At 41.9% G+C, this 25,421-nt stretch overlaps 1 protein-coding gene across 10 annotated transcripts in view; it reads right to left on the reverse strand.

Moving 5' to 3' along the window:
• Nucleotides 1-1,417: 1,417 nt before the first annotated feature.
• The window catches only part of DNAH8 (dynein axonemal heavy chain 8), a 582,992-nt gene continuing 558,988 nt past the window's right edge, over nt 1,418-25,421 (reverse strand). For all 10 annotated transcript variants that reach the window (XM_056568656.1, XM_056568659.1, XM_056568657.1 and 7 more), the window contains 4 exons: nt 22,770-22,922; nt 20,770-20,959; nt 3,995-4,116; nt 1,418-1,887 (listed from right to left, as the gene is read on the reverse strand). In XM_056568656.1, the coding sequence (XP_056424631.1) occupies nt 1,600-1,887; nt 3,995-4,116; nt 20,770-20,959; nt 22,770-22,922 (753 nt within the window). In that variant the 3' untranslated portion in view covers nt 1,418-1,599. The remainder of the gene's footprint in view (nt 1,888-3,994; nt 4,117-20,769; nt 20,960-22,769; nt 22,923-25,421) is intronic.

The following is a 25,421-nucleotide window of genomic DNA, read 5'->3' on the forward strand; positions in this document are numbered from 1 at the left end:
GTGCCCTACGGGCAATTCCTGAGACTTAGGCACATAAATAGCAAGGAAGAGGATTTTCTAATGCAAGCCCAGGACCTAATGAACCGTTTACTTGTGAGAGGCTATCCTAAAAGTGTCCTCTTAAAATCTATGGATAGAGCCAAAAATCAAGATAGAAAGACACTTTTGATGGGGACAAAATAAAAAAAATTAAAAATACAGAATTATGAAGATAGGCATCCACCCGACATCTCCAACACCAGAATTTTCTCATCACAACAAGTGTTAGACTGTCCATCATCTTCCATCACGTCCCCACCAAAGTCCACATCCCGTTTTTACTTTTCTTACAGCCCAATGGCAAAACAAATTTAAAAATCTATAAGTGACAACTGGTCAGAATTATGCTGATTTGGCGTAGAGCGCGAAGCAGAAACTCTTGATTGCTTTCAAGAAATGTAAGAAAATAAAAGACACCTTAGTGCAGAGCACCCTGAAAGGTCCCCCTAAAAAAGAGAACTGGTTAAATAAATCGATCTGCCCCGGTATGTACAAATGTGGCACATGCAATTGGTGTGCCCAAGCTTGCACGGAGAGAAACATGCCAATTATGCTGTAGAACCAGCAATGTAATTTATGTCATCTTCTGCCCCTGCAAGCGTTTCTATATAGGCTGTACTATTAGAGCTCTCAATGTTAGATTCAGGGAATATGTCCGTTTAATCACAACTAAAAGAGGTTCGCCTAGACTCATTGCACATATGCTAGTAGAAGATGCAGGAGATGCCTGAGCCTTAAGATTTTTAGAGGGTTGGAAAAAGTCAGTCAAGTTTCCGGAATAGACAGTTGAAAATTGCTGTTACAATGCCAAGCAAGGTGGATCATCCGGACCTATGCTGCGGGAAACCTCGGTCTTAATGATTGCCTCGATATGAGTATTTTTATATAAGACAGGTTTTATCATTCAGTTTATGCGATATTCCTCAGTATCTGCTAAATGTCTATTTGTTTTTATAACTGCTGTTTTTATCGCTATTGTTTTTATGAATTGTTGTTTATGTAACTGTGGAACGCCCTTATCTGCTGACATAGGTGCTCAGGAAGTACTTTACCTGACCCTGTGCACACAGGTAGGCACACCTGAAGAAGTGCCAGGACCGGCACGTAATAGCTATCGTGACCACACGTTTTTCCCTGGCGCCCCACCAGAACATGTTGTCCTTTGCACCTCATCTTTGAATATAACACTGCACTGCACTGCACATTCAGGGAATGATTACTGTCGATCTCACTAGTAATAAGGGTTTCAGTTCATTCATAACCCTTGTAGTAACGTGATGGTGTACAGGGGGCCTCAGTCATCACTAGGATTATGGACACAGGAGATTTCCCCATCACTGAGGAAGGGGTTGTGTCCTACAATGTGAGTGAAAATACAATGAGATGACCGCCCTCTCTTAATGTATTTATTATAGGCCGCAATGAAATTCTTGTAATGTGAACTTTTATTTAACTTTAATATTTGAACCATTCTAAATAACAGTTTAAAGAAATGAAAACATGAACACAAAAGAGGAGCCTCAGTTACCACATGTGAAGTACTACGGCCACCTGGATGGATCACTTGATGTCGCACAGAGCGGCTACTCCCCGCAGGATCCAGTAGTCAGGGGGCAGACTGGTCTTCAAAGATATAGAGGTCACATAAGTAAGATCTGTCCGCTCAGGCTTCTTATACACAGGACATGTGTATACACTGGGATCTCTTACCAGGGGCAAATGATCTGCAAATATGTGCACCACCGGGAGCATGGTGAACAAGACCCTGGGGGTGCACTCTACCAGTTTACTGTTCCTTCTGTCCCAACCGGCTCCCTCCAGGAAAAGACCATGTATGTAAACCCCGTCCTGCAGGAAACAAAGCAAGACCTCAGAACAGAAATTCTGTTGTAAGAGGAACTTAGTCTATACTTTTATTTAAAAATATGCATTGGCCTGCGTGACTCTCACACACTGTATCATACAGAACAACTATGTAGATGATCGCGACACATTGCTATACTCTGTGTGGCTAAAAGATAAGTTGATTTAATTTAGAATATATCCATTTCCCTCCAACTACCACATGGTTCAAGATGTTTCTGCGAGGCCCTAAAGCAGTGTTTCCCAAACTTGGTCCTCAAGACCCCCAACAGGTCATGTTTTCTGGATTTCCTTTCTTTCACAGGAGATATAATTCTGGTCTGTGCATCAGGCATCACCACAGTTATATCACCTGTGCAAGACTAAGGAAATCCTGAAAACATAACCTTGTTGGGGGTCTTGGGGACCAAGTTTGAGAAACACTGCCCTCAAGGCATCCTTCCATTGGGTGAAATGTAACCATGGAAAGGAATATATGGGGTCTTCCCTGTGTTTTACTATATGAATAGGGGAGGAACATAAGTCATTGGTTGGTGACACCAAAAAGGACCCATTCAGCGCTTCTCCCAAATATAACTCAAGGAGTAGGAAGTATTACACCAAGCGTTTATAAAAAAATAAAAATAAAAACACTTATAACACACTTTGGGTCAGGACCTGACTCTACATCAAATATCAGAATATCTGGTAAGTGCAATGTATTTTGCACCATTGGCTTAATCAACAAGACAATAACGCACTAGCTTCATGCAATTTCCTTAATTTTTTTATCTTGGTTTATTTATAAAGACATGCTGGGAGGCTCTTTAGAGAGAGGACCTAGCACATAGCCAGACTGAATTTTCATTACACCCCAAAAAGGTACTAACAATTGGAAGCACACAGACAATAAGGTAAGATCTGTGGTTTAAGGCATCATGATCAAATATTACCACAACAAAGTCTAAAGCTGTGATGTGTGAGTATGAAGAAGTTACAGAGACGTGATTAGGTGAAGTTACATAGTTGACAGTACGAGGAAGTGATTCTTGGAAATAGGACATATTCTGGTATGGAGAAGTAATTTAGTGAGTAGAGTTATGGGCCTAAAGGGAGTGGATTTTTGGATGTTTAGTATGAAGAAGTGATTTTGTCAGATTGAAGATAATGGGAGTACAGGGACATGATTCTTGAGATAGGACAAGAGATACGATCACTATCACTAGTGAGAAACAATACAGTCTGACTGGTGTTATGTCAGTATGCAGATATGATTCTTTACAATATGTAAGCATGTGCAAGTCTGAAGAGGCAGAGTAAGTGATTCGTATTAGGAAGTGATTTATCAAGATAGGTATAACAATAGAGAAATGGTTCACTTTGGGCGGATGATGTACGGATATGGTGATTTGTGAGACCAGTAATGGTGTGAGTATGGAGAAATGGTTTAATGGCATATGTGTGTGACATGCAATATGTAATATGAGCCTGGAATAGTCCAGTTATTTAGGTGTAACTATTGAAAATGATTTGGTGATACTCCTATGGGAGTTTAGAGAAGGGATTTAATGGGAAAGGTGACGAGTTAGTATGGAGAAATGAATGTGTAGCTATGGACAAGTAACTGGTAACATATGAGCAAGGACAAGTGATTCATGGCCATATACATGAAGTGAAGCTGCTGATGTGTAACTATGGAGAACTTGTTTAGCAAGACTAGTAATATATGAGCTAGGAGAAGTAATTCAGTACTTAGTGTGGAAAAGACCAAATGTTAAAAAAACAAGTTATGTATCTGTATAGAGGAGTTATTCTATGAGATCAGTAAAGTGTCAGTATGGAGAACTAATTCCGTGGAATTCCCACATTACTTATATTCGCAACTTATTTACGCACAAATAATTAATCATTTACTCCCTTTTTTATTGCATTATTGCACTTTTATCCCTTCATCTCCGCTCTACATAACTGGGCTCTGTTACAGTTCCCTACACGAGGTGTATACTGCTCTATTCTGATGATATGGTGGGTCCCACTGTTTGATATCACCTGTAATGATGAGAATTCCCACCAGTGAGTATGAAAACAGTGAGTGAGCACAGTGAATACTCACAGATGGTGGAGTGGTGATTTCTTCCTTCATCTGTCTTAATACCACATTTTCCACAGTCATAGAGTCCAGAGCCCAACACATATGTGCTCGAACAGCTTCTTGAATTACAGCAGTCAAAAATCCTTAAAAAACCAAACAAGTATAAAAATAAAAAAAAAAGATTAATGCACTAAACATTTCCAGTAATGTTTGTTGCCCATTGCCAGCCATCTTTACCCCCCCCCTCCCCCAACCTTCTAATAGACTTTTGTAAGGATCTCTGCTTGTCGTCAGGCAATGGATGTAGGTGTTAAAGGCATATCTACAGGCAGAGGTGTAGCTTGTAGCTTTTGGGCCCTGATGCAAAATCTGCAACAGTGCCCCATATGCCAAATTTATTACTGGTCTCTTATGGGACTTATGTGCTTTGGGGCCCCCTCAGGAACCAGGGCCCCGATGAGACTGCTACCTCTAGAGCTACGCCCCTGTCTACAGGCTATGCAATAAAAGTATGACAGATGTGGGTCTAATCCCTGGGACCTTCACCTATTTGGAGAACAATCGCCTTCTTGCACCGTATGGCCTGCCTGGCAGCCAGAGGTGACCATTAATCTGAAAACAGCTGAAGGAACCGTTTTACACTGTTTTAGACAGTGCATAAACAGCATAGCCATAATTGTTGCATTGGAAATATCCCTTAACAGAGTAACTCCTTTTCAAGAAGGATAAAGAGAGCCTTATTTTTCTAAACTTGCATATGCCTCAAAATAACAGCTGCAGACACGTGATAGCAGATGTTGTTATCCATCATGTAGCTACAATACATTATTATACAGTTATAAGTCATAGTGTAACTAATATAAAATTTAAATGAGATGGTCAGACCTAGCACAAAAATGTTGAATATGTAAGCAGATATATGGCATGCACTGTATACAGTATACCATAAACTACTTTCTTTATCTACACAAACATAAAAAGCAGCCCCCAAGCTCCAGCCTAGCAATTCAATAAAATCCAGAAAGAATTTCAAGGATATTCAAGTGAAAAATGCCAGATTCCTTATTCACCCTTAATTGTGATGATTTTCAAGCTTAAAGGGGTACATTAAGCTTGAAAATCATCACAAACTAGGGCCTGGGGCTTCCGTGTTTGTGATGTCATGTGTCTCCATTATTATCTATGAGGAGGGGGGGCATGACAGCTGTGTACTAACCATTACACCCCCTCCCATAGACATGAATGGAGGGGGAGTGGCGTGACGAACGCGGGAGCCCCAGGTGTGATCGCGCAAGGGGGGGGGGGGGATTGTTCCAGCGATCAGCTGACTTAGGTTGGAATAGCTTATTAAGTTTCTTATATAGTCAAGCTTGGCATGTATGTTTCTCAAGTGCTTAGGCTAGTCATGTCTTCAGGCTGTCATAATATATTACTGTTACAATTCTGAGGTACTCAGCCCAGTCACAAGATCATCATAACTGTTACGTTACTTATGTACTCAGGTGTCACATCTTCAGGCTTTCAAGTTATCATTACTAATATGTTCCTTATTTACTCTGTTATGCCTTCAGGCTGTTACAATATCATTACTGTTACGTTCCTCACATAGGCTTGTCATGTTTTCAGGCTATTACAATAGCATTACAGTTACGTTTCTCATGTGCTCAGGCCTGTCACATCTTCAGACCATCTTGATATCATCACTGTTACATTTCTTATGTACTCGGGTCTGTTATGTCTTCAGGTAATCATGATATATTACTGTTACATTTCTTATGTACCCATGCTAATCATGTCTTCAGGTGGTCACAATATCATTACTGTTATGTTTCTCATGTACTTTGACCTGTCATGTCTTCCAGTTGTCACAATATCATTACTGTTATGTTTCTCATGTACTCAGACTTGTCTTGTCTTCAAGCTGTCAAGATATCATTACTGGTACGTTCTTTCTCGTACTTAGGTTTGTCACAATACTGTTATGTTTCTCATGTACTTAGGCCTTTCATGTCTTAAAGCTGTTAGATCATTACTGTTATGTTCCTTACATGGTCAGGCGTGTCATGTTTTCAAACTGTTACAATTACTTTCCTATTATTGTCAAACATGACATAACCAGGTTATCACAACAGTATTACTGCTACATTTCTTGTGCTCAGTCCTGTTATGTCTTCAGGTGGTCACAATATTATACCGTTACAATATTCTGGTATTGTTGTCCGTCATGTCCTCAGGCTGTCACAATATTATCACTGTTATGTACTCAGGCCCATACCATCTTCAGGTAATTATGTTAAATTTCTCATGGACTCAGGTCTCTTGTGTCTCCAGGCTGACACAATATCATCACCATTAATTTATCTGGCACTCAGGCTAGTGCCGGGCGGTATACCGGTTCATACCGAATATCAGTGTTTTTTTATGATATGAATTTTTCATATACCGCAATACCGGTGAGTGTATACCCTGTTGGGGACAGAGGGCGTACTTGTATGTCCTCCGCCCGCTCCCTTCCTCCCGTCATAGTGGGTCGGGCCCGGCACCTAGCAACGGTCGGGACCCATGGCTAATAGTGCGCGGCACCAATTTCGATGCCGCGTGCTATTATACCCTTTAGATGCGGCATTCAAAGTTGATCACCGTGTCTAAAGTGAAAGCTAATCAATGCCGGTTAGCGTCCCGAACGGCTGGAGGACACAAGGAGGGTCCCCTACCTTCCTCTTGCGTGTCCGATCGCCAAATGACTGCTCTGTGCCTGAGATCCAGGCAGGAGCAGTGAAGCGGCAGAATCATTGATCAATGTTATCCTATGGGATAACAATGATCAATGTAAAAGATCACTGTATGCAATGTTATAGCCCCCTATGGGGGCTATAGCATTGCAAAAAAAAAAAGTTTATAAAGATCATTTAACCCCTCCCCTAATAAAAGTCATAATCACCCCCCCCCCTTTTCCTATTTTAAAAATGAAATTAAAATGAAAAATTCCCATTTAAAAAAAATACCATTAAATACCGTGAGACCGCCATAATTTAGAAAAATACCGTGATATACATTTTTGGTCATACTGCCCAGCACTAATTCAGGCCTGTCACTTTTTCAGGCTGTTACAATATCAAAACTGTTAGGTTTCTCATGCCTTTAGATCTTTTACTGTGGTGTTATCACTGTTACATTCCTATGTACTCAAGACTGTGACTTCCTCAGGTGGTTACTATATTATCACTGGTATGTTATTTATATATTCAGGTCTGACATTTTTTCATAGTTAAATTATCACTACTGTATGTATCTCATCAATTTGGTCCTGTCATGGTGTGAGGCATTCACTTTATCATTACTGTTAAGTTTTTTGTCATTTATCACATGTTCTCACAGTTTTAGGCAATCACATCTTCAGGTGGTCAGTTTTAGGTGTATATATGTGTATTTCCTTTTTTTAAAGTTTACTGGACCGCATTTGCATGCTATTCACACATCTAGTTGGTATCTCTGTGAATTCTGTCCTAACTGGGGCAACTGCTGAGGTACCCAGGGGAAAGCTTGTTATTTGTCACATGTTCTGGATTGTTTCTTACCATGCTCATCAGTAACTATAGCATTTAGGTTGATCACTTGTTCACACATTTGTTGGTTTTTGTTGCAGTCATTACATCTTACATAATAATTTCATGTACACTGTACACTGTATACTTGTCATGTTTTCAGGTGAGCAGCACTGTACATAGTTAAAATGTATCAGTCAAAATATATCCAGGTTATTTTCACTGTTGAGTACTTGTCATAACTGTTACGTCTTCAGGTTGTCTTGTACATTTAGGTATCTCTAATTCAGGTTCATCTGGTTACATATGTTCAATACCTAGCACAGGTATTCAGGTTGTTAGTACAGTGTTATGTCCACTTTCATGTCTAACTTCAATTGTGCATACCTGTTACGTCTTCAGGTTGGTGGCACTATACACCTTCTAAGAAGGTAGACCTGGCACGGCTTCAGGTTGCTTTCACCATGGCATAGCTATTATACCTGTCACGTCTTCAGGTGTGCTGCTTTGTTAACAATTGTGAGAACCTGTCACGTCTTCAAGTTCAACAGCTTTGCTTAAATTAGTCGTTGGGTGAAATATCATTGATCATCTAGTTTACCTGTTATATTTTTAGGTTACACATTGGTTACTAACACTGTGCATACTTGTTACACCTGTCATTACTTCAGGTTGATGGCACTTTACACATATTAAGGAAGTGGTCCTGACACATCTTGAGGTTGCTTTTACCGTTACATACCGATTATAATTGTCATATCTTCAGGTGGGTTGCTTTCTTTACATTTGTGGGTACTGTTACACTGAGGCAATAACAGGGTGCTTTTTTTTAGCTGGGCTAGCAGAGTACCTCACGCTGATTAATAGGGAGGTGATTTAGCTAGGCCAGGAAATATAGTTTGTGCTCTCCCCAGAAAGCAGGCAAGCTGTGAGAGAGAGGCACAGGTCCTTGCAAGAGACACACAGCTGTGGCTATAAGTGACCCATACAGCGTGGACTGTGGTGTTGTGATAACACAAGTGGACTACTTTTTCCCCAGTGCAAGGGACAGTTGGATGGGCCAGCCGAGGAACACATAAGAAATTGCAAAGTGTGAACAGTGAGTATGGTTACAGGAACAGACATATTTAGCTGGCAGGGATCAGCCCACCAGTTGGCAGACAGGGACTGTCTGGCTTTTTGGTTCCTGTTTTGGTTCCTGTTTTGTTTTTATATATTCTGCAACCTGTGCAAATAAACATGGCCAGGAGCCAGTTTGCATTAGGAAGCTGGTGTTTGCTTGGTTAATGAGGTGAAAATGTGTCCTTTTGGCTATGGCGAAGGATGATCCTGGAACTAAATCTTACAGTACCTGTCATGTCTTCAGGTTCTACAGCCTTGCTCAGTTAGTTTACTTGGCATATCAGTGATATATTGTTTATTATCTTGTATACATATTATGTCTTCGGGTTACACATTTTTGCATATTTAGTATACCTGCCACGTCTTCAGGTTACATATTATGGCATATCTATTATACCTGTCATGCCTTCAGGTTGGTTAGGGGAAAAGATGTATTAGGGCCGGAATACCCCTTTAACATCACAGGCTATGCATGGCATAAGCAGGGAATAATACAGAGGGTAAGCAGTTTGCCTTTTGGAATGCCAAAAGCCTGACGGGGGCACTGTGCACGTTACTGGAAGTACTAAGAGTCACCACCTGATGGTCCACTCTCTTCCTTTTCCAGGCCAGCTGTCATGATGTTGCAGTTAAGCAAGGACATTTTAGTAGCTTATCCATTCAGGGATGAACCATATAGACACATCCGATTCTGCTACCACATAGGGTCAGGGCCTGCACCCTGGAATATTTCAGCACGTTATTCAGGAAGCTCGGTTGATAGAAATTCTCCAGTTGTTCATGCGGCATCTTAAGGCCCCTCAGGAGAATGTCAGTAGTTTTCAGAATCTGGTTATGTGAATAATGGGGGTTCAGGTGTGAGATGTATATAACTTTACTATCTGTTTGATTTGTGACCTCTTTAGGCAAATGTACCTTACAGCAGCTATGACACACTCAAGCTCAAGCTGTGTCACTTCAACCAAAGGGTAAGTTTTGATCGGCTTACTTAATATTTTATATATATATAAATTCCCATGTGCGGCTATCTTTCTTCAATATATATATACCTCTTCATTTGTTATCTATATTTTGGTGTGCCCATGTGGTCTCATCTATGTTGGTGAGACCACATGGGACTTCAAAACTCGTATCAATCACCATCGTTATACTGTTCGCAAAAAACGACTAGACCTACCGGTGTCAAAACACTGTACAGAAAAAGGCCACTCGGAATGGGATCTTAAGTTTGTTCTTGTGGACCATATCCCCCCATTAAAGAGGGGGGGCGACCGCATCAACAAACTGAGAAAATTGGAACTCAAATGGATTTTTGAGACACAGGCACTTCGGCCTAAAGGACTTAATGTAGATTTTAGCATTACACCTCAAATTTATAATGCATAATTATGATGATAGAATAAATTGATGTAACCCTATAGTAGGAAAGGTGACCTTTATGTATGTAACAATTATATTTATTATGACATATCTTATTTTTTATTGTTTGCATTACTTTTTGTCTTACAGATATACGCGGGAATAGGGTGGTCATCAATGTCCCTGCTTGTCAGTTGCCGCTTTTCTATTACACTGAGCAATTTGTACAATGATTTTATTGGTGATTAATTCTGCCATGGTGAAGTAATAAATGAGGCCCATTTCATTTAATCTACATATTTTCTTTCATCTTTTCACACATCCATACACTTATCATGTCCACTATTATATTATTTTATCTTTGATTCACCTAGTCTGCTTACTTTTAGGCTTTACCTCACTCTATATTTTTTATTTATTCTTTTCATTCTTTTCATTTATTTTATCTATTTTTATTTTACGTCTCTTAAACTTTATTTTTATTTATTTTTATTACCTTCTATCTATTCTTCTTATTTATATTTTTTGATCATACATTTGTTCATTTTTGTTATTTTGATCTTTGATTTTTTTTATTTTTTACTTTCATTATTATTATTTATTATCCTTTTGGAGTTGTGCGCATGGAACAACTCCATATGTATGGAGTACTCTCATATTTATTATAGATAACAGTAATCATTAAACATACCCGTGCTCAGTGTGTGAGAAAACGAATGCGGGGCTGCCCTTGGTGGATTCCCACCTCTATAGGCCTGTTACTGGGGACCTAAATTTTACGGTTGACGCCGTTGGGTACCCCAGAGTGACTCCCCCATAACATTGGGGTGAGCATGGGCAACTGAGGTGTTGGGCCTTAATAGCCCGATGTACGTGTTAATCATGTATGGAGCCGGGCTAGATTACAGTCTAAAATTAAAATTATTATTTTTATTTAAATTATTATTTTTATTTAACTTATTTTTATTTATTTATATTTATTTATACTTTTTCTACTCTATTATATACTCTTTACTCATTACTTTATTATCATTTACTATCATTTATTAATTATCCTTACAACTACTATCTGTTCATATTTATTTATATATTTTTCATACACATTTTTCTACATATTTTACTTTTTTATTTATTTATTTTTTTTATTTATTTTTTTATTTTTATTTTTATTTTTTTCATATCTTTTTCTATTTTTCCTTATTTTTTATTTTTATTATTTATTTATTTCTTTATTATTATTTTCATTATCCCTATATTTATTTATCCTCCATTTATTTTATTTTTGACTCGCACCTCCTCTTCTCCCAATGATATATCCAGGATATTGATGCCTAAACACCTGATCTTTTATTTTATTTACTTTACTTTTAGTGTTGTTTTTTACCCCGATTCTGATATATTCCAGTTAGATTGATCAGATTCCCCTTTTCCCTTAACCACCATGGCAGTACAATGTTCATTTTCCATAGTACGCATGCACGGACGGAGGAGCGGTCACGTGACACCCTGGTCAGCTGACACGGTGGAGCCGCGCGGACGCTCCTGGCGTCCTGCGATTATTAGAATATCACAGACATACATTGCAGCTCCGCTGTTATCCACAGCAATGGCGGTTCGCATGGAGACGAGCCGGGAACATGTGATCACTCAGCCCTCGCTTCTCATCTACAATCATTAGGTACACATGTAATCTTGTTAGACAATTTATGATGCTATACCGTTTATAACTTCTTTTTGCAGTCCTTGCATATATATATTGATTTTAACTCACTATTGAGCACCTGTGCAATATGTATATTATAGCGGTTTTAATTACCCTATATCGTAAACGTATTTTTTACACTGTATTCACATTAATTGACTTGATTGATTTGTTTGTTCATTTGCATATAAATACTTTGTATGGTCACCATTTTGTTGCTTGACAAAGGCTGCATTGGCAGCAGAAACGTTGCTAACTTGTATTATCATGGAATAAACCACTGTTTACACTTTTGAACCTCCCGTGTGCTGCGGCATCCTTCCTAGATGTCTGAATTGCCTTGACCGGGGCTCCACTCGCTGCTTGCACCGCTATCATATTATTGTGGGACGTGCTGCTCTATTTTCTCCTGTGCTATATATATATATATATATATATATATATATATATATATATATATATATTTATAGCAATTTCAACAAATCACCGCACAAGTAGGTCTTGGATCAAAATAAGCTGGTGGTTTTATTCCCAAATAGAATGCAACGTTTCGCAATAGCCTTTATCAGCCTTTATCAACCATGCTTGATAAAGGCTATTGCCGAAACGTTGCATTCTATTTGGGAATAAAACCACCAGCTTATTTTGATCCAAGACCTACTTGTTCGTGATTTGTTGAAATTGCTGTCTATTTTCCCTGGGCTGGCAGCCTGGGCAAGCACTTGCACGTAGGGTGGTCCCCGGTGCGGTCTTATCTGCTATATATATTTATATATTTACACACACACATTTAGAATGTTTTCAAGCTTTCAAGTTTTTTGTTGAAAATGCCGAAGGCAAAGCGTGTCATTTGGCTAGTCCTGCCCTTTAACCATTGGGGACATGGCAAACTAACTGCACAAGGTATCTTCTGGATGTAATGACCAGTTTAAAGAACAGGGGAGGACCACTACTACTTGCCTGCACAATGCAAATGAGGCATTTGGCAACACCTAATTTCAATGTCCTTCCCCAATGGTAGAAGGCTTTAAGGCCAGCAGACAGTCACACTGAGGCATTTGGATCGACGGGAGGAGGCAGGAGGTGAGGCCTGTTCAGCAAAAGGATATGGGACAGAGTGATTGAGTGAAGAGCTGCTCCTGGTGAAGCAGGCTGGGAGTAAAGTGAGTCCTGTGAGGAGCCAGGCAGATCCATTGAGCAGAAGACTGAGGAGCAAACTGGGTTACTGGCTGCATCCAGAGTCAAAGCTCTGGTGTCGAGTGCCACCAGCAGGTGAGCACCAGTGCACAGGGGTTCACCAAGAGCTATTTCACATATTAATTGTTCTGTTCTGTTACAGGGTATCCAATCATAAAACTTTACCACTGGGCCCTCCAATGTGGTGGCAGAAGTAAAAATGTATACCCGTAGTCTGAGGTACAGAGGTGGCAATATAATTTTCCCTGGTACCCTGGTTGTCCAAGAAATGCAGCGTGTATGATATATGTATAAATATATATTTGTGGTCTGGGCTATATGATACAATCGTCGTATCCTAACCCTAATACGTACTTTAAAGGGGTATTCCGGTGCTTAGACATCTTATCCCCGCCTGATCGCGGGAGTTTCGCCGCTGGGGATCCCCATGATCTTGCACGCGGCAACCAGTTTGTAATCAGTCCCTGGAGCGTGTTCGTTCCGGGTCTGATTACCGGCGACCACAGGGACGTCGGCATGTGACGTCACGCCTCCGCCCCTGTGTTAGGTCACGCTCCGCCCTTCAATGCAAGCCTATGGAAGGGGGCATGACAGCTGTCATGCCCACTCCCATAGGCTTGCATTGAGGGGCGGAGCGTGATGTCACACGCCGCCCGCCCTGTGATCGCCGGTAATCAGACCCCCCAGCGGCGGGACTCCCGCGATCAGGCATCTTATCCCCTATCCTTTGGATAGGGGATAAGATGTCTAAGCACCGGAGTACCCCTTTAAACAACTACAACTAACACCCAAGTGTGATCAACAAATCCTGATTAAGAACTACCTAACTAAGCAGCCTGAGGTGTGCCATAACTGCTGTGTGAGAGTACACCTAAAGAAGGCCAAAACTCAGAAATGTAAAACATAACCACATAGTGACAAAACTACAAGCTCTTTGCTAAGTAAGCTCCTAAATATTTGATACTAACTGTAAAACCTACCAAACATGAGCTAACATCAACCTGCCCTTTTAAGTTATGGCAAGCAAGCAAAGCAAACCATGCAGAATTCAAAAGTTACGTCAGCAAAGCGGCCTGAAAACAAAACAAAAGGTGTAGACCCTGAAGTGATCTAACCCAAATGCGGCTAGGATTAACCTACAACCTCAAGCATAGCTCCTCGCAAAGATGCTGAAACCCCACGATTCTGAAATACTGAGGTAATAATAATTCTTGATTAACATGCATGTATGGCTATAGGGGTTCCTCTGAAGCGAAAGAAGGACATACTGGAAAGTCTGTACATTCTAATGAAAGTCCATTCAGTAAGTTCACCCCACCATTCCTTTAGCTCATCTACTAAAGATCTGACTACCCGGACAGAACCTATCTCACGACGACATCTGCATTAAATGCACTTAATACCTTGATAATGCATCCTGATGAACAAAAATGTTATCTACAATGACCTCATCTGACCAAAGCCATAGTTTGAGAGGCCACCAGGATGTACTCAACAAGACACCCCTATACTAATTCAACAGACCTAGCCATTTCAGTATGAACTCCTCTGGTTCATGTGAATGAAAAGTGTCGACCTAAAGATAATTAATTACGTTCCTAACAAACAAATTCAAAAATAAATGATGTCGTTGCCGACCTGAATACGTGCCAGGTCTAACAAGAGCAAGAGACTTCCCCAGACAACCGTCTAACCTGACGATAATACACGAAAAGTAGAATCGTCACCAATTAAGCCATGACCGGTTATAACCATAATTGATCTGTAGTCGTAACAGGTCTTGCCAAACCAAACTACCCATGCCTAAGACATTACACTGAGATCCAACCAGTGTCCATAACTAAAAAACATTGTCGCCAGCCTGAAACCGAGTCAGATGGAAATCGTAATTGACCTGTAAACATGACAGGCCTAACCAAAACAAAGCAACATATCCAGCAACCATGACTATTAAATCCAACAAATATATGTAACTAGTAATGTCGTTGCCAACCCAAAGCCATGACAGGTTGTAATCTTGATTGACTTGTGGACATGACCAGTCTCAACGTAAAACCAAGCTATATCCCTGTATGCACAATGCAATGCTAAAATAACGTACTGACTCACCCAATCAAATACAGGAACGCCAAAACTACATGCAGTAACTTGTGTCCCGAATAAAAAACGCTACAAACATATGTATAGAATAATACTAACTAGGGATCGACCGATATCGTTTTTTTAGGGCCGATACCGATAATCGGTGGAGATTAGGGCCGATAGCCGATAACTTATACCGATATTCCGGTATAAGTTATCGGCTATTTATTCCCCCCTCGACACCGCTGCAGATCATTGATCTGCCGCCGCCACCCGCTTCTCTCCCCCTGCCTGTCCGGGGGTTCCGAGTCCTATCACCGCCACCGCTCCGTGCCCCCTACCGCGCCGCACCCCCCACCGCACTGCCCTGGCCCCATTGCCTCCCCCATCCCTGGTTTTATAATTACCTGTTCCTGGGGCCCGGGGTCCACTCTACATCTGGCTCCAGTGGCATCCTCCTGAGCTGTCACTGTGCGCACTGACGGTGACGTCACATCACTCGTCATTGCGCACAGCGTAACGCAGGGCGCAGCAGGAGCCAGAAGTAGCGTGGACCCTGGGAACAGGTAATTATAAAACCAGGGATGGGGGAGGCAATGGGGCCGGGGCGGTGTGGTGGGGGGTGCGACGTGGCAGGTCGGGGGGGGGGGCACGGTCGCGGTGCGGGCGGGGCATTATCGGCTTATCGGCAATGTAATTGCCGATACCGATAATGCCCAAAATCGTGATTATCGGCCGATAATATCGGCCAAACCGATAATCGGTCGATCCCTAATACTAACGCATGCACCAGACGTTTGCCTAGAATATTGACATTCCCGTACACGCAGACGGTGTACAGTATGACTACTGTAAAAGGCATGCACAATAAAACACTAAAAAGTATGTACTGTATAAGATAAGAATGTATATTGAGTATAAAGCGTATGTACAGATCAACTATATGAGCAAATGCACAGAACGTTCCCCCTGCAGACGTTGCAGGCACGACGAGTGTTGCTTGTGAATAAAATGAATATATGAATGGTGCCTGATGACCTGCAATACAGAAATCTACCAGACCGTATATCAACATTTGACTCCTAAGTGAATAAAACCTTATTAAACCAACAATCTGGAAGCACCACCTGTGGAAAGAAATTTGACCTGTAGACAGGACTGGTTTACAGAACCCACCATGACTAAAACAACAAGCACCTAATAGACCTACTAACCAACGACTATGTGCGTAAGGTCATGCAGATCTGGTGGCGACTGAAAGCCTATCCATAATAAAGGTGCCATGTATAAGCCTGCAGATATAGCCAATGGACTGGTATACGACAGCTTGAGTGCCGTGAAATTATTGCCCTGAAGTAGAGACAGTAACAATAACTGCATGGTGCATCCCCCTGCAGATGTGGCAGGCATAAGGGGTATACTACCTATGTGTATACAGCCTGTTGTGTTGTGATGGTATTGCTCTGAAAAACATGTCAGTAACAATAACTACGCAATGCATCCCCCTGCAGACGTGGCAGGTATGCCAGGTATACATTGCCTATGTGTCAAAAGCTTACTGCTCTGAAAACGTGTCAGTAACAATAACCAGTGTAGTGCAACCCAAATACAAACATCGGTAAACGTTTATGTTATTGCACTGAAGACGTGTCAGTAACAATAACTGTGCAATGCCTCCCCCCTGCAGACGTGGCAGGCATTATGGGTATACCACCGCCTAGGTGTCATAATGGCAACGTACTGTAGTAGTGTCCATAAAATAACCGCTCGATATGTCCCTGCGGACGTGGCAAGCATGACAGATAACACCCCAATATGCGTATGCATGCAAACAACCTCGGCGTAGTGAATTGATGACACAAAAACTACTAATAGCCTAAGAATGTTAACGCCATGTTGCATAAGCACAATGCAATTTAACTCAATATGATGCTAAGAACGTAAAGCATGCACATAAAGATGACTAACAACAAAGCCGTATGCACGGAACAACAATGCTAACCGAATACCTTGAACCTTACCTTGAACGCTTGAACCTTACTCACTAACACCAAACCATGTACATGCTAATAACAGTGCCTCTATCTGATGATACTTAGCTACTCCAATACATGCAACACAGTGGAGAATTACCACATGCATAAACCTTACATAACAGATATTAAGACATGACCATAACCCTATGCACAGAATAAAATGCTATAAGAGACCCGCAGACTGAAAACTAACTGCGTATGCACAACTCACTGCTACCAACATCTGCAATACATGTACAGAAAGTTGCTAAAAAGTATGCACAGAATGCTGTGTATGCTAAACACTATACCGTGTACAAATAAATACTCTAACTGTACTAACCGTAGCAGTCAATGCTAGAACCCTATGCACAAATCGATGCTCTAACCATGCACCGAACAGCCGCTAACATATATCAGAAATAACTACTACACAGAACAAATGCTACTCGTGTACAGCACAAACTCCACACACATGCACAGGATGAATTCTATGACCGTATACCCAGAAGAATGCTAAACACGGCATATACGCCCTAACCTGCTCATAACTACCATGAACATGCAAGACAAAATGTAATGGGCGTTGAGATATATGTGTTGTGAACGTAATGTGTATGCTATGAACAACTATGAAATAACGTGCTAAGACTGCAAGTATGGTGTAAATGCTAAGAATGTATGTGTGTTGTAAGCGCTAAGACCATATCCGTTGTAAAACTATAAACATATGCGAGATATGCCAGCTAAGAACACATACAAGACCCCAAAAGCTATGAACAAATACGTGACACATAAATGCTATGAACGTATGCGACACCTAACCTTATAAACGCAGAGACATCATTGCTAAGAAGGTAGACATGAAGCTGAGAACGTCCGTGTGATATAACTGCTCTGCACGTATGCAATACATGAATACTATGAACACATTTGAGGAAAATGCTGTGAATGTATGTGACACAAAAACTGCTATGAACGTATGCGAGACATAATTGCTATGAACGTAAGCGATATAATGCTGATTGTGAGCGTGATATAACTGATATGAAAGTATGTAAGATAACACGCTATTCATATATGATGCAATATATAGGAGAAGTGTGGGACCGGCACTAACTGCCTACTGCTGTATGGATCTTGAGGTTAACCGGTATAGATACGCTGTCTCACAAAGTCACACCTGTAAACTGTGTGGTGCTAAACACGCTGAAGATACAGTGCAGACAATTTCAAAACTAAGGAATGAAGCGGAGCAACTCACCAGTAATGTAGTACAGGGACTTCTTTATTTCACTTCAACGTGAAGGCAGGATGACAGACAGGGGAGCAAGATGGTAAGCGTGCGGGGTATTCAAGCTTGGCGACTGGCCGGTATTGCGCCGAAGCGCTTTGTCGCAATACCGGCCAGTCTCCAAGCTTGAATACCCCGCACGCTTACCATCTTGCTCCCCTGTCTGTCATCCTGCCTTCACGTTGAAGTGAAATAAAGAAGTCCCTGTACTACATTACTGGTGAGTTGCTCCGCTTCATACCTTGGTTTTGAAACTATATATATATATATATATATATATATATATATATATATATATATGAGACAAATGCATAAACACATGCCACACTTGAATGCTATGAACCTATGCGAGGCATAGAGCTAAGAACCAAAGCGTGATACAACGCTGTGAACGTAAGGATGATAGAATGCTGTGAACGTGAGTGAGACATAGTGACACAAACGCTATGAGACATAAGAATGATAAGAAAACAACATACACAATGTATGCACATTAACCAAAATAACCAGGCTAGTAAAGAAACATGATATGAAATGCTATGAACGTGTGCAAAAATGTGAATGCTATGAACATACACCAAATGTAGTGACACGAATGTGTGAGATCAATGCTATGAATGATAAAACACTGAACGTAAGCTTTTTTATATATATAAACGTTGAGAAACCAACATACACAATATATGCACATAAACAAAATAGCCATGCTAGTAATGAAAACATGATATGAAATGCTATGAACGTATGTGAAGTGTAAATGTAAAGAGTATATGAGATAAATGCTAGAACATTAGTGTGATAAACGGGTATGACCATGAGCGTGAAATAATGCTATGCACGTATGAAACACTATGTGAACACATGTACAGTAAGCACGGACGTTATTCTGAAATGATTTCACATGCATGATTGGGGGCATTACTGCTGAACACCCTCCTCCATCCTAATTATTACTGCTTCACTGTTATAAAACACAGGTACACTAGGTGTACCATCCCTGTACAAGCCATCATTGACGACATCCCGGTAAACTAGGTCTGAAAAAATGAATACTACGAATGTGCACATGGAATGACATGCATAGAAGAAAGCACTGCACGAAACATGAACAGATGCATACTATAACCTAGTACACGGTATGCAATGAAGGCCAGCATGCACTGACCACATGTAATGGTATAAATGGAACGCAATGACTGGTAAAACAATACAAACGTGTATGAATTATGACACTAAAACTGGACAGGCAGTACCATACAACTACTGACAAAGGTTCTGCAGCACCAACCCTGTACAGAGATTATAAAGAATCCCCTATACTTATGCGCATCTAACAAACATAGAAAACTTATAGTACAAATAACGTATGGAATTCATTAATTAAAACAGCGCTTATGGAACACATGAAACCATGATACCGCGGACCACCACTTAGGTCTCTTTGCTAAACTCTTGCCAGAGATTCAGCCAGGCATTTGACACGGCAGATGATCACGCGAGCATCCCCCGCACCATAATCAAAGCCCCAGGTGACATCACCGAGCCTGGCCCAAGCCTCCTGCACCAGCCACTCCAAGCTTGAACAGAGGAGCCGCGGCCACCTGCTGGCTCCTGAATCCCACCGCGCTGCAGCAGGTAGAGCCAGCCTGTGGCCACTCACCCCATATACTTTATCACCACAGGAGGAGGGCAGCCAGCATCCCACATGAAGCAGCCAGCGGCTGCCAGAACTCTGAGACCGCACCACCAGACGTAGGACCGGACCAGCGAGACTTCGGCAGCAAGAGTGGGTGCCGGAGCATATGAAAATGGCGGGAGATTCAAATGCCAGACTCCCCGCCTGGCACAGCCATCATCCGCAAAACACGTATATCCCGCCTGTGACGAAAGACGTAGCGTAGCAGCCCAGCCAACAGTGAGGCTTTTATGTACACTCCGCCCCTCCCACATATACAGTTAAACAGATTAGCCTTCACACGTATATATCTTTTTTGATGCAACTTATTATAAATTCAGCCCTGCTGCATCTGCTGCAGACCACTGATAATCCAGCACCTATGTTAGATAAAACCAATTTGACTGTATTAATGACTTTTTCCCTTTAGCACTGAAAGTCTTTGTAATAAAATTGTTCTCTCAGGCGTTGTGGAGCGCGGTCGCACTGACGCCCCCGACCTGGCGTAATTTATAAGCAGCGCGGCACGGACACATCACCCGCTCAGAAAAATCTCATCATTAATGTGCTAATGAATGTTTGTGGTAATAAAACTACAATGTGTGAATTAATGTTTGGAGGTTAAAGTGATTATTTCTCCTGTAGAGATTGTGTTTTGTAAGTTGAGGTATAGGAGACGGGCGCACTGAATGGATGACAGCGCTTTTGGGGCGAGACACAAACATAAAAGAGTAACCGGAGTGACTGCCGACTGGTTTCATTGCTGATGGAGTGCAGATTCTCTGCACATTGTACGAGTACAAACCCTGTGGATTGAAAAACCCCGTCATCCAGAAGACGTTCGGCCTTCCCTCATAAATCCACGATGTGAGCTGACAGCTCCTCTCCAGCAGCTCGCTGAACCACAATCCAAGCGAAGATGAAGTCCAGGACACTTTGCTCCAGACTCTGGGAATTCGAGCATCGTACATGTCATCTAAGACATCTCTAAAAGTCTGTAGAAATAATTAGATACGTCCATTACATTATGCATTTGTGTTATGCTCTATTATTCTAGTCATCCATATATCACATTGTTTTACTCCAGATAAGCTGGGTGACATTTGATATGACTGTTGTTACAGCTTTCATTGGGTTTGATATCCAGCCTTAGGGTACATTCAGGGTCTACAGCGAGCTTTCTATCACGGCTAAATCCTGCAGCAGGAAACTCTGTAGTCCTGCTGTGTGAACATATTCTTAAAAATGATATCCATTCAGTTTTGCTGCAGAGCATTTCCTCTTTTCACATTGCGGCAGAAATAGCCAGAAAGCTGGAAGACAACCCTGAGAGAAATGGTAATGGAGAAAACCTTGCTTGTCACCCAGCTTTCCCATGAACAGGTATAACTAATACATAGTTGAGTACATCTTCTCCAGCATCAGAAGAGGGTGACTCAGATTAACTGTATTTTGTGGAAATGCTATTTAATTCTAAATTGTACAAGATACATTACTCTAAAACAGTGTTTCTCAAGCATGGTCCTCGAGACCCCCCATGTTTTCAGGATTTCCTTATTCTTTCACAGGTGATATAATTGTGGCGATGCCTGATTCACTGACCATAAATATATCACCTGTGAAAGACTAAGGAAATCCTGAAAATATGACCTGCTGGGTGGGCTTGAGGACCATGCTTGAAAAACGCTGCTCTAAAACAATCAACAGCACATAATGCATTAAACAGCCTCTACCTGCATGACTGACCTCCTTAAAACAACCCCTGTCTACGGACTGACCTCCCTACAACAGCCTCTATCTACGGACTGACCTCCCTACAACAGCCTCTATCTACTGACTGACCTCCCTAAAACAACCCCTGTCTACGGACTGACCTCCCTACAACAGCCTCTATCTACTGACTGACCTCCCTACAACACCCTCTATCTTCTGAATGATCTACCTATAACAGCCTCTAACTATGGACCTTTCTAAAACAGCTATCTACTGTCTGGCCTCCTTAAAACAGCCCCTACCTACTGACTGACCTCCCTAAAAGGCTCTATCTACTGTCTGACCTCCATATAGCTGCCCCTACCTAATTACTGACCTCTCTAAAAGCCTCTATCTACAGACTGATCTTCCTTAAAGGGTAACTCTCATTAAAATTAATTTTTGCTATTGCACTAATTTCTAATATACTTTGTTTAAAATAAATAAAGTTTTCTATGTTTTATTTGTGCTTAAAAAAGCTCAAGAGCACATTTTCCCCCATCTCATACACAGACTTTGGACCAAAGCCCAAACACAGAAAGTGCAGCCTGGAGTGCTGAGGGGGTGTGTCCAGCCTCATCCAATCATAGCTTCTCTCACACTTAACTGCCATATGCTGTTGGTTGGACACACCCCCCTCAGCACTCCAGGCTGCACTTCCTGTGTTTGGACCTCGGTCCTAAGTCTGTGTATGAGATGGGGGGAAATGTGCTCTTGAGCTTTTTTAAGCACAAATAAAACTTAGAAAACTTCATTTTTTTTAAACATAGTATATTAGAAATATTTTTTTATTTACCATAAGGAGTGCAATAGCAAAAATTAGTTTTAATGAGAGTGCCCATTTAAAGCCTCTATCGACTGATCTCCCTAAAAGCCTCTATCTACTGACTAACCTCCCTAAAACAGCCCCTTTCTACTGACCAACCCCTCATACATGTTGCCCCTATATGTATCTACTGACCACAGCCCTATAACATCCATCAGGTGCCAAGGCCCTCAGCTTGTTCATATTCTGAGGAGAATGCCGGACTAAAAGTCTCCATGCAGTCTCACCTCGTTCATGATAATTGTCCCATCTATCGCTAGCTTCAGGTCACTCAGGTCGCTCCTTACAATCGAGATGACCTTTTGCATCCGATCTATTTCTTGGCGAAGAAACATATTAATAGGGTTGAGCGCTCCGGTCCTCTGCAGCTGCGCTGTCACCTTAAATGGAACGTTAACATATATTTCATTCCACACAAACTTGACTTTTCAACTGGATATATGAATTCTGCATATGACCTTTCTCTGGAGATAGGAATTTCCCAGTAACCAATAGGAACATATTTGTAGACTGTGCATAGAGCAAATGTTATAAATGGCCATACATGTACTGCTCTATACGTGCTAAGTACTAGATGTATTCTGATGTGCTACGTGTTGTGTAGAGGCACATTACATAATACAGCCACTTATTGCTGGTGCACTGATAAAGGTCAGGTAATGAAGTCAATGCCTGTGTTTCCTCTATTTAACTTTGGCAAACAAACCCACCATGGAAAATATGGTCCTGTATATGAGTCTAATCAAAAGGAAAAGATGTTTGGAGGTTCCATGTCTTCCCCTTGTTCTTAGGGGTTTCTGCTACAAATTCTTCAACACTCCAAAACACTTCAACAGGTTTACTAATGATATGTCCATGGCAAGTGAAGAATTGGGAGGATATATTAATACACTGAATGGCGACTTTATTAGAGCCCCTCATTTAGTAGTAATTTGTCATTACACAGGAATATCATCCTTTGTGCCCAGGATCGCTTCTCGCACATATTCTAAACCGACTGTTCTACCTCCTCCCAGAGAAGTCTACAGGATTAAGATCTGGGGGCTGGGAAGGCCGAGGAAGCAAAGAAAACTTGTTCTCATGTTTCTTGAGCAACACTATAGCTAAGAAAGGAATAAGGTCGGAACTCCCGCGTTACCTGAGAGGAGGGGCTAAACTTTCAGCTGATTCACCTCACTAGTCCCATAATTTGTTCCTAAACTTGTGGTGCCCTATCCCAAGAATAAGCAAATGTGGAAAATGTTCCTGGAGCCAATCCATGACTTTAAGACGCATGTGAATGATGCATTGTCCTGCTGACAGTCTTCTGTCATAGGGCTCAATTAGTGAAGGAATTACTGATTCTTGCAGTTTGTGGCAAATTTTGTCCCCCCCCCCCCCCCCAGCAAGGTGCCACTGAGATCTATGTGACCAGGCCGTAATTCTTGAGAGATCTAGATCCACATGACCAAACCAAAATTCCTTACAGAGATCTGGATCCATCTGACCGGGTCATGTTTCTCCTCAGAGATCTGGATCCATCTGACCAGGCCATGTTTCTCCACAGAGATCTGGATCCATCTGACTGGGCCATGTTTCTCCACAGAGATCTGGATCCATCTGACCAGGACATGTTTCTCCTCAGAGATCTGGATCCATCTGACCAGGCCATGTTTCTCCACAGAGATCTGGATCCATCTGACTGGACCATGTTTCTCCACAGAGATCTGGATCCATCTGACCAGGCCATGCTTCTCCACAGAGATCTGGATCCATCTGACCAGGTCATGTTTCTCCACAGAGATCTGGACCCATCTGACAAGGCCATGTTTCTCCTCAGAGATCTGGATCCATCTGACTGGGCCATGTTTCTCCACAGAGATCTGGATCCATCTGACTGGGCCATGTTTCTCCACAGAGATCTGGACCCATCTGACCGGGACATGTTTCTCCACAGAGATCTGGACCCATCTGACCGGGACATGTTTCTCCACAGAGATCTGGACCCATCTGACCAGGCCATGTTTCTCCACAGAGATCTGGACCCATCTGACCGGGACATGTTTCTCCTCAGAGATCTGGATCCATCTGACCAGGTCATGATTCTCCACAGAGATCTGGATCCATCTAACTGGGCCATGTTTCTCCACAGAGATCTGGATCCATCTGACTGGGCCATGTTTCTCCACAGAGATCTGGATCCATGTGACCAGGCCATGTTTCTCTATAGATATCTGGATCCATCTGACCAGGACATGTTTCTCCACAGAGATCTGGATCCATCTGACTGGGCCATGTTTATCCTCAGAGATCTGGATCCATCTGACCGGGTCATGTTTCTCCACAGAGATCTGGATCTGTCTGATCAGGCCATGTTTCTCCTCAGATTTCTGGATCCATCTGACCAGGCCATGTTTCTCCACAGAGATCTGGATCCATCTGATCAGGCCATGTTTCACCACAGAAATCTGGATCCATCTGACCAGGCTATGTTTCTCCACAGAGATCTGGACCAATCTGACCAGGCCATGTTTCTCCACAGAGATCTGGATCCATCTGACCAGGCCATGTTTCTCCACAGAAATCTGGATCCATCTGACCAGGCCATGTTTCTCCACAGAGATCTGGAATAGTTCTGGATACTTGAACAGGAGATGTTTCTCTTCTGCTCAGTGATACAAATTTTGCTCTTTTGCACCCCCCCCCCCCTCCTGGCATCTTGCCTTCCTGTTTAGACACAATAGGACTGGGGCTGGTCATCAGCAGTTATAGCCCAGGAAAACCGAAAGCTATGGAAAGCCGAGATATGGCTTTGGACATGTTAATTCAGGGGTCCTCAAACTACGGCCCGCCGAGGACATTTATCCGGCCCACCTGCCGCCGCTGCCTAAGGACATCTC

The sequence above is a fragment of the Hyla sarda genome, chromosome 3 (genome assembly GCF_029499605.1).
Source record: "Hyla sarda isolate aHylSar1 chromosome 3, aHylSar1.hap1, whole genome shotgun sequence".
NCBI classification, from domain to species: Eukaryota; Metazoa; Chordata; class Amphibia; order Anura; family Hylidae; genus Hyla; species Hyla sarda.